Below are 9,834 nucleotides of genomic sequence, written 5' to 3' on the forward strand. Positions count from 1 at the left end.
GGCCTGGCGTATCAGATCTAGCTGGAATTCTTGTTGCCTCACCATTCTCAGAGCCCGATACATTTTCTGGGGTAGGTGTTGGGCCTGGCGTATCAGATCTAGCTGGACTTTCTGTTGCCTCACCATTCTCAGAGCCTGATACATTTCCTGGGGTAGGTGTTGGGCCTGGCGTATCAGATCTAGCTGGACTTTCTGTTGTCTCACCATTCTCAGAGCCTGATACATTTCCTGGGGTAGATGTTGGGCCTGGAGTATCAGATCTAGCTGGACTTTCTGTTGTCTCACCATTCTCAGAGCCTGATACATTTCCTGGGGTAGGTGTTGGGCCTGGCGTATCAGATCTAGCTGGACTTTCTGTTGTCTCACCATTCTCAGAGCCTGATACATTTCCTGGGGTAGATGTTAGGCCTGGAGTATCAGATCTAGCTGGACTTTCTGTTGCCTCACCATTCTCAGAGCCTGATACATTTCCTGGGGTAGATGTTAGGCCTGGAGTATTAGATCTAGCTGGACTTTCTGTTGCCTCACCATTCTCAGAGCCTGATACATTTCCTGGGGTAGATGTTAGGCCTGGAGTATTAGATCTAGCTGAACTTTCTGTTGCCTCACCATTCTCAGAGCCTGATACATTTCCTGGGGTAGGTGTTGGGCCTGGCGTATCAGATCTAGCTGGACTTTCTGTTGCCTCACCATTCTCAGAGCCTGATACATTTCCTGGGGTAGGTGTTGGGCCTGGAACCAGGGATTCTGTGGACGACGTAATAATGCATGTCTTACACAATCGTCATTGTATGCAAATTCAAAAATTATATAAGGGTGTATACTATCAAATCAAATCCCATAGACGACAATAGTAACATGTGGCTAAAATCCCTACCTGCATCGCATCAATCGACATAAACGACACGGATATAAATACTACCACCCCTCACCCTTGAAGTGAATCAGAAAGAAATTGGGGGGTTAAGCTGCTCATTTCTGAGATAAAGGGTAGCGTCTATGACTACCCTAGTTCCGCACAAAATTCGAGTACGTTTTTTTACAGGTATCCCTTACATGTTCCAAGCACAAGGCTACTTGACACAGTGGTATTAGATGAAATAAAATTGCATACATTTTTAGCCCAGATGAAACTAATTTTTTTTACAACCAACATACTCATATTTATAGCCAATCACAGGACTTGTGGTGTTCACTTCTCTATAAAAAATTTCGATGCACCTCGAACTTTGACCCAGCCGGAAGTTATTTGGTTTAGTACTAGCGCTCTTTGCCCCAATAGGGGTGGCACGCTTTGCCTCAATGGAAGACATATGAAATAAGCTGAATTTCGAAAATTGAAAAGTCCGTCTTGCATTGAAACCCACCTAAATATATGTAATAGAACTGCTAATTACTGAATATGATCAATTTTAAGATTCCTTGTGCATTCATGACTTAAAAGGCAAACAAAGCATACATAGATAATCGCTATTTTTGGATTTTCATAGCTCTCGCCTATAGTTAATGCTTTAATGACGGTAACTTGACGTCGGATGATGGACAACGTCACTGCTCATTGGTTGTATTGTTCCGGCAGTGCCACCTAACGATCATTTGTGAATAAATTAAGTGGGTTGCTTTGCCCGACCGGTGCGGTTTACACCGCTCTCCCCTACATGTAACGCGTATGCCAACCGCTGGCCACTGTCAAAGTTTCAAGGCAAATTCCCCACCGACCCCTGGAAAGGTGTTGTACCATACCTCTATGGATATAAATATGTTTTGGAGATATGAGACGACCCCTCGATCAAGGCAGTTAAATTTGTTCAAAATGACGTGAGAAGCTCAGCGCCTGCGCAAATCACGTAAAGTCCCAGTTCTACTGGCTTCCCGCTAAATGAAGGAAAACAAAGCTGGCCAATGCGTTTCTAGTTGACCTAGATAATGTAGATAAGCGAGCATTGCGAAACTATAGCAATGTGGTGGACCTTTTATGTACCAAACACAACTGAATCATCTATTCTATATGCTTAAATAATAAAAAATATTCCAGGCACTGCAGCTTTAAGTCACTTGAGCTCTAGGACAGACAGACGGATAAACCCAGTTCTATCTATAAACATTGTTTTATAGGCATGTCTGGTTTCTTTGGAGCACATACAACCTTATCAAAACATACATTCAACTCCGCCTTATGCAAAGATGCGGTCTGGAATTAGGTATTTGTTTTGTTACAAAGCTACTAAATAAATAGTACAAGCATATTAATTTAACAAACGAATACCTTCTTTGTGCTGTTTAATAATGTTGCTAATTTTATCATCCATACGATAATCATTTCGAATACTGATGGACTTTCCACTGTTATGAGTTGTATGCTTTTTATTGAAATAGACCGAATCAAACGGTTTCATATTCACTTTCACTTTATTCACTAAACCAGCCGATTCCATTTTTTTCAACAGGTACAAACGCCGATTGCCGTCTACAACGAAATAGTGTCCTTCATCGGTCATCACGTCCATTGGTGGAAAGACATCTTCTGGTTTCGTGGATCCCAATACTGTTTTCAAAGACGAGTCCAAAGTCTGACGATTTCGAAATTTACAGTTTACACCGTCTTGTGCATGCAACAGTTCAGACGGTCGAAAGTAACTGTCCATTGTGACACACACTAATACTTGGTGCAGCGAATATTAAATATTTTATAACTTATTTCTGTTGGTGTTTGAATATTCAGTCTGTACAAAATACATTGCCTTACGTGTCCTTAATTCTTGAATGTTCGATTCCAAGAAATAAGCTAGGGGAAGCTTGGGAGAGTTGGGCCACTTTTCACATTTTAACATATTGCAATCTTCCTATTCATGGCCGATAATTGCTTAATGTGATTATGACATGTACAGATATTAAAATACATATATGTACTAGCTGGTTCCGTATGCAGGCCAACCTGTAGAAGGTGAAGGTGATTTTCAAAAGGTGTCATTTTGGCCCAACTCTCCCTGGGGGTGGTGAGAGTTGGGCCATGTTCAAGGAGAGTTGGGCCACAAAAGGGAGACTTGGGACAGAAAATGTACAGAATAAAACAACTATCCAGTGAAGGAAAATGGTCTCAATTTATTTCCAAACTTATAAAATGACCCTTTAAACAGCATGTAACTAGAAAAGTATCGTTCAGATCCCAAACAGAAGCTTAAAAACAATATTGAGAATCATAGTCAATCCCATGACTACGAGTAGGTACAATTGGTCCAGTAGCACTCCACTAGGACGAATCAACTTAAATCGGTAAAATATTCAAGTTCAATAATGTTTTAATGATGTCACTGATAGCTTGGTTAGAAAAGTACTTTCAGTGTAACAATCGGAGAAAAATAATACTGATGATGTGAAATTCACAGAAAGTGGTGGTAGGTTTATTGATGTTTTAATAAAGGGATGAGTGGAAATCCCATAGTGTGAAGTCACAAGGAAATGAAAATTTTCCTGCTCGACGAGCTGTGCCACCAAGCTGTTTAGGCGCAGGAAGCTTCTTGATGATGTCATTCTTAGGAAATGATGCATTATCATTGTTGTTGATGCAAAATGTAGGTGTCGTCTGCTGACGACTGAATTCTCGTTTAAGGAAAACCCCTTCACACACATTCCCATCAATGACATCAATCCGTGCTATATAATGCACAATACGTGATTTGGCAGACTCAAATTTTACAACTGCAAAATCACCTTCAATAATTTCACAATCTAGGTCATCAACATCGCTATCACCACTTTCTGTGAATTTCACATCATCAGAACCACTTTCCTCTGATGAAGTTGATGGAGTTTGGCATTTTTTTGCTTTACTTTTAAACAACTTCTTTCTTGCTTTGGGTTTGACTGGTTGTTTGGCCTTCCGTTTGTTAGTTTGACTGGCAGCTAGTGCCTCAGCTATACTATTGCGTACTGGGGTATTGGTTAAAATTTTTGTATCCCCTCTTTTGCGACCTCTGTTGGTGACTTTTCGTGGCCCAGCTTTTGGCAGTGGAACAATATCAGCAGGTGATACATAAGTGTTACTTGGCCCTGGTTGGGAAGCTGGTGTTCCTAGGGAACTTGGACCTGGTTTGGCAGCTGGTGGTTCTGTAGTACTTGGACCTGGCTGGACAACTAGTGGTTCTGTAGTACGTGGACCTGGCTGGGCAGCTGGTGGTTCTGTAGTATGTGGACCTGGCTGGACAGCTGGTGGTTCTGTAGTACTTGGACCTGGCTGGACAGCTGGTGGTTCTGTAGTACGTGGACCTGGCTGGGCAGCTGGTGGTTCTGTAGTATGTGGACCTGGCTGGACAGCTGGTGGTTCTGTAGTACTTGGACCTGGCTGGACAGCTGGTGGTTCTGTAGTACGTGGACCTGGCTGGACAGCTGGTGGTTCTGTAGTACGTGGACCTGGCTGGATAGCTGGTGGTTCTGTAGTACTTGAACCTGGCTGGACAGCTGGTGGTTCTGTAGTACTTGAACCTGGCTGGACAGCTGGTGGTTCTGTAGTAGTTGGACCTGGCTGGACAACTAGTGGTTCTGTAGTACGTGGACCTGGCTGGACAGCTGGTGGTTCTGTAGTACTTGAACCTGGCTGGACAGCTGGTGGTTCTGTAGTACTTGAACCTGGCTGGACAGCTGGTGGTTCTGTAGTACTTGAACCTGGCTGGACAGCTGGTGGTTCTGTAGTAGTTGGACCTGGCTGGACAACTAGTGGTTCTGTAGTACGTGGACCTGGCTGGACAGCTGGTGGTTCTGTAGTACTTGAACCTGGCTGGACAGCTGGTGGTTCTGTAGTACTTGAACCTGGCTGGACAACTAGTGGTTCTGTAGTACGTGGACCTGGCTGGACAGCTGGTGGTTCTGTAGTACTTGAACCTGCCTTGGGGGTTTCAGTGGTTTGTTCAGAAGGAACTAGCAGTTCAACATTTCCCTCTAATTCCTCTGGAAGATCTCTATTAGTTATTGTGGCTGGCGCAAAGTCGGTTTCACTGAACACATCCCGGTTGTAGGGGTAAATTCCTGTACTTTGAAACGCAGAAATAATGTTTTTGGCAGTAAGACCATGCAACTGAGCATGAGAAGTGAATTCAGGGATTTCATAGATCGTAATTGTTTTTCCTGGATTTGAACGCATCCAATTTTCAACAGCTCGAGCATATGCCGTCTTGAAAGGTTTAAAACAGCTCACATCCAGAGGTTGTAACTTGTGACTAGTGTGTGGTGGTATTGTTAATAATATTACACCATTTTCTTTAGCCAAGTCGATGACTGCAAGAGAGATATGAGTCTCGTGATTATCTAAGATCAGCAAAACTTTCTTCTCCTTGCTGCATCTTGTATGGCGTATGAAATGTTTCAGATAACCCAAGAATAGCTCTTCATTGATCCATCCACTTGGATTTGCACCTCCAATACACCCGGGGGGACCATTTTTGGTGAAATAATCTCGGACGTTTTTCCGTGGGAAAATAAGCATTGGTGGAACGACGCTACCTGCCGCGTTAATGGTGTACACGGCGGTGACAAGTTGCCCCTTTTCTGCAGAGGTGATTGACCCCACTTGTTTAACTCCTTGTTTAGCCACAATGTTTTCAGGCGGCGAAACTGTAGTACACCCCGTCTCGTCGCAGTTGTAGATATCATGACATTCAAATTTGTGCAGGTCCATAACTTGTCCGAGGTTATCATAAAATTTGCCAACGTTATAACGATTGAAGGCACTTGCCCTGGCGAGAGATGTTGCCTCTGGTGTTCGGATTGCAAGATGATTTCTTTCTTTAAATGATATCCAAAAGTGTTCACCAGTCATTCCATTTTCTTTCCACGAATTAGGCACCGTCACATTGTTTCTCATAGCATATTCAAAAATCAGTGAGCGACATTTATTCCTACTAAGTCCGTGAAATTGTTCCGCTAAAGTCTTGATATGTGTCGCCAAGTCATCTTCCATCACTGCAGAAAAAATCATGTTTGTCAGTCGACATTTTTCATAGCCAAAAGCTTCATTTCGTTCATCATGCTGTCCAGTTTGTGCATTACACTTATCCATGTATCTCGTGAGGGTCATTCTTGCAATATTAAAGTCATTAGCAGCTGCACGGATGCTACTTCCTCCCTTTACTTGTTCACTTGCTCTATGTAGAACGTCCTCTGGTGCCCCTCTATTGGATATTCTTTTATATTTTCGTGGCATCTGAAAAAAAATACTGACATCACTAAAGCAAACTTGAAGAAACATTTCAGTATAATATGCAGTACTTTGATCTAGGCCCACAATAATTCTCCCACACACTATCTGTTAATAATAATCCTTAACAGCATGTAGTCAAATTAATAAGCTTTAGAGAAAGGATTATTCATCAAATGTAAATAATGGGAGAGTTGGGACACCATGCGGGGAGAGTTGGGCCATTGCCCAACCCTCCCACCCTGGACTGTCCCAACTCTCCCAAGTCTCACCATTTTTAATTTCAACCAAATTTTTATCTTGGGCGGTGATCACATGGATTTCAAAACTGCCTTGATGGAAGAAGACTGTCACAGCTATCACGCAGAATACACTAGAACAGTGTTCTATATACTGTTTAAGAGATATAAAAATGCTTACCTTGGAGTAAAAATTGTGTCTTTTGTGCGAAAAATGTATTTTTGTCCACAATATATGGACAAGAGCCTGGAAATTCAAGTCCCTTATATCAATAGAAAGATAATGCTTAGTGCTTCAAATAGATGGCAGCACCTGTCTCAAACAACGAGCTATGACAATGATATTAGGGGTGGCTCAACTCTCCCTGTGGCCCAACTCTCCCAAGCTTCCCCTACTACGCAATACTAAATTCCCCGTAAACCGAAACTACAAGTTGTATTTGTTGACAGTTACCAAGAGTTACATAAATAATATATAACATTTACTTTTGTACTAATAATCAGTGGCATAGGAAGGTGCTAAAAAGTGGGGGGTGGCACACTTTTATAAGAATAAGAATAAGAATAATAAAGTGTGCCCCCCCCCCCCCCCGCTAGCTACGGCCCTGAACATAAATAATAGATAAGATTTACTTTTGTATTAATAATCAGTGGCATAGGAAGGTGCCAAAAAGTGTGTGTGTGTGTGGGGGGGGGGGGGGGGGGGGCACACTTTTATATTTACACTATTATAAAGCAAACTACCTGAAAAGTGGAAGACACATGCCAGCCTTGCCCCCCACCCCCGCTTCCTACGCCAGTGATAATTAATGACACTATATTTGCATGTGCTGTATTTATTATGCTAATTAAGTACAAATGTATCGATCCCACATAATATTTGTATGATTAACCCAACAACATTACATATGTGTTACAACACAACTCACACAGTTATTATGATAATACTTTATTCTCTGTAACACATACAGTGGCGTGGTTGACCGGCCTCGGTGGCGTCGTGGTTAGGCTATCGGTCTACAGGCTGGTAGGTACTGGGTTCGGATCCCAGTCGAGGCATGTGATTTTTAATCCAGATACCCCGACTCCAAACCCTGAGCGAGTGCTCCGCAAGGCTCAATGGGTAGATGTAAACCACTTGCACCGACCAGTGATCCATAACTGGTTCAACAAAGGCCATGGTTTGTGCTATCCTGCCTGTGGGAAGCGCAAATAAAAGATCCCTTGCTGCTAATCGGAAAGAGTAGCCCATGAAGTGGCGACAGCGGGTTTCCTCTCAAAATCTGTGTGGTCCTTAACCATATGTCTGACGCCACATAACCGTAAACAAAATGTGTTGAGTGCATCGTTAAATAAAGCATTTCTTTCTTTCTTTCAGTGGCGTGGTTGGACATACAAGAGCAAATAAAGTAAAGTTTGTTTCATTTAACGACGCCACTAGAGCTCATTGATTTTTTTATCTTATCATCGGCTATTGGACGTCAAACATATGGTCATTCTGACTGTTTTTTAGAGGAAACCCGCTGTCGCCACTACATGGGCTACTCTTTTACGACAGGCTTTTATTAAAAATAATTTGAAAACATTCCGAATTATCCTGAGGGTATACGACATGTTTCGTGTGAATTACGAATGCCTTAAAACATGTTTTATTTTATAAAATAAATAATTTGTAATGTAAAACTGAAGACTGATTTAGTTTAGTTTTTTTATATAAATAAATAATTTTTAATGTAAAATTGAAGACTGATAACGTATTTGTATGGTTCGCTGTACTGCGGCCACTAAAAAAGTCTGGCCCATATTTTTAGAATTTGTATGCTCCCAAATAACGTTATAAAAGGCGAAGTGTGATTGGTCAATATTTAAATTATTATTTACAGACGAAATGTTACCTGGACATTGGGGACTGCGCAGTGTTGTTAGTTTTAAATCACTGGCAGGATTCTGCAAGTAAGGTTTTGATTGGTGGACATGAGCTCCAACTGGCTGTCTTTAGATCCACATGTAATAGTGGAGCTAATTTTAATTAGATTGGCCTGCTTGTAGACCCTATCATGTTGCATCGTCAGCATGGTACTCCGCTCTTCGGTACGGGATTCCACGGTTTTATTGTGGAAGCTGTTACGATGTCAGTCGTACCGGTGCAGAAACACCTCCCTGGTCGGTGTGGTAGGCAGCTGCTCCAGTGTTGGAGCATACACGGCCGGGGGCTTTGTTCCGGTCTGGTTGACCTAGCGCTATTCCGCATTTGTGGCCGTGCCGAGCTTGCTAGCTGACCTAGCTGAGTTGTTTATACCATTATTATTTTTTTTTTTTTTTTGGGGGGGGGGGGGGGGGGGGGGTTTTTAGTGACTAAACTTTAAAAAATCATATCTCAAAACTCGAATGAAATATTTGGGTGCTTTCAGTGGCAAACCCATTCTGAGATACCCAGACAGTTTTTTTTAAAAGTTACATTTGTATTCACTATATTCAGGCAGAATAGTCAATTTTAGGGTAAAAACATCAGTTTCGAAATTCCTCTTTTATGAAAATCGCAGAAAAGAGTGATTTTGAGATTTCCTTGCTATGTAAGACACCAAAAGCTGTCAAAGTTGAGTATATCGGTAAAATCCATTGCGAAGTGATTGTCATTCACTGATATTCCTAAGGTGCCATTGACAAGTAGTTGCCATAGTAACATATTTCTTTGGTGGGTTTTCACTTGTCATAACTGATTTGAATAATGGATGCCAAGGTTACAGATATTTTAGATAGCTTGTAATCTTTTACAGTGAACTATTCAATTCATGCCTAAGTTACAAGCTTTTCAACATGATAAACAGGAAAAGTGTTAAAGTTTGTTTTATTTAACAACAACACTAGAGCACACTGATTTATTAATCACCAGCTATTGGATATCAAACATTTGGTAATTTTGACAAATAATCTTAGAGAGGCAACCCGCAACATTTTTCCATTAGTAGCAAGGGATCTTATATATACACCATCCCACAGACAGGAGAGCACATGCCACAACCTTTGATATACCAGTCTTGGTGTTCTGGCTGGAACGAGAAATAGTCCAATAAGCCCACCGACGTGGATCGATCCCAGACTGACTGTGCATCAGGCATGTACATTACCACTGTGCCACTTCACGTCTGACAAACAGGAATGTCATCATGATCCAGGATACCTTGAGGATAATGACTACGGTGATCTTAGGTAAAATATCAATTAAACAATAGTCTGGTAATCACTATTTATCTCCTGTGTCGTCCAAGCTTCATTTGAAAGTCAACATGATTTCTGTATCAAGACATATGGATCACGTTGGTGGAGTAAAAGACCTGGGGCCCTATTTTCGAAGCGATCTTAGCGCTACGAAATCGTAAAACCGTCGTAGGTTGTGACGTCACT

At 41.8% G+C, this 9,834-nt stretch overlaps 1 protein-coding gene across 1 annotated transcript; it reads right to left on the reverse strand.

The window, feature by feature from the left end:
* Positions 1 to 2,805: 2,805 nt before the first annotated feature.
* On the reverse strand, positions 2,806 to 6,816 carry LOC121389863. Its single transcript, XM_041521511.1, has 2 exons — positions 4,879 to 6,816; positions 2,806 to 4,770 (listed from the first exon to the last, which is right to left on the reverse strand). Exons 1-2 carry the CDS (start codon positions 6,239 to 6,241, stop codon positions 3,413 to 3,415), a joined length of 2,721 nt encoding a protein of 906 aa, XP_041377445.1. The 5' UTR covers positions 6,242 to 6,816; the 3' UTR covers positions 2,806 to 3,412.
* Positions 6,817 to 9,834: the final 3,018 nt, after the last annotated feature.

This window comes from Gigantopelta aegis, chromosome 15, assembly GCF_016097555.1.
Source record: "Gigantopelta aegis isolate Gae_Host chromosome 15, Gae_host_genome, whole genome shotgun sequence".
Classification (NCBI taxonomy): Eukaryota; Metazoa; Mollusca; class Gastropoda; order Neomphalida; family Peltospiridae; genus Gigantopelta; species Gigantopelta aegis.

What these genes read in the sequence shown, in the direction of transcription:
- LOC121389863 (XM_041521511.1), bottom strand. Translation starts at nt 6,241, where the DNA reads ATGTTTCTTCAAGTTTGCTTTAGTGATGTCAGTATTTTTTTTCAGATG. An exon ending in CACTGAAACCCCCAAGGCAG is followed by an intron (nt 4,771 to 4,878) that starts GTTCAAGTACTA and finishes CTGTCCAGCCAG; the next exon opens with GTTCAAGTACTACAGAACCA.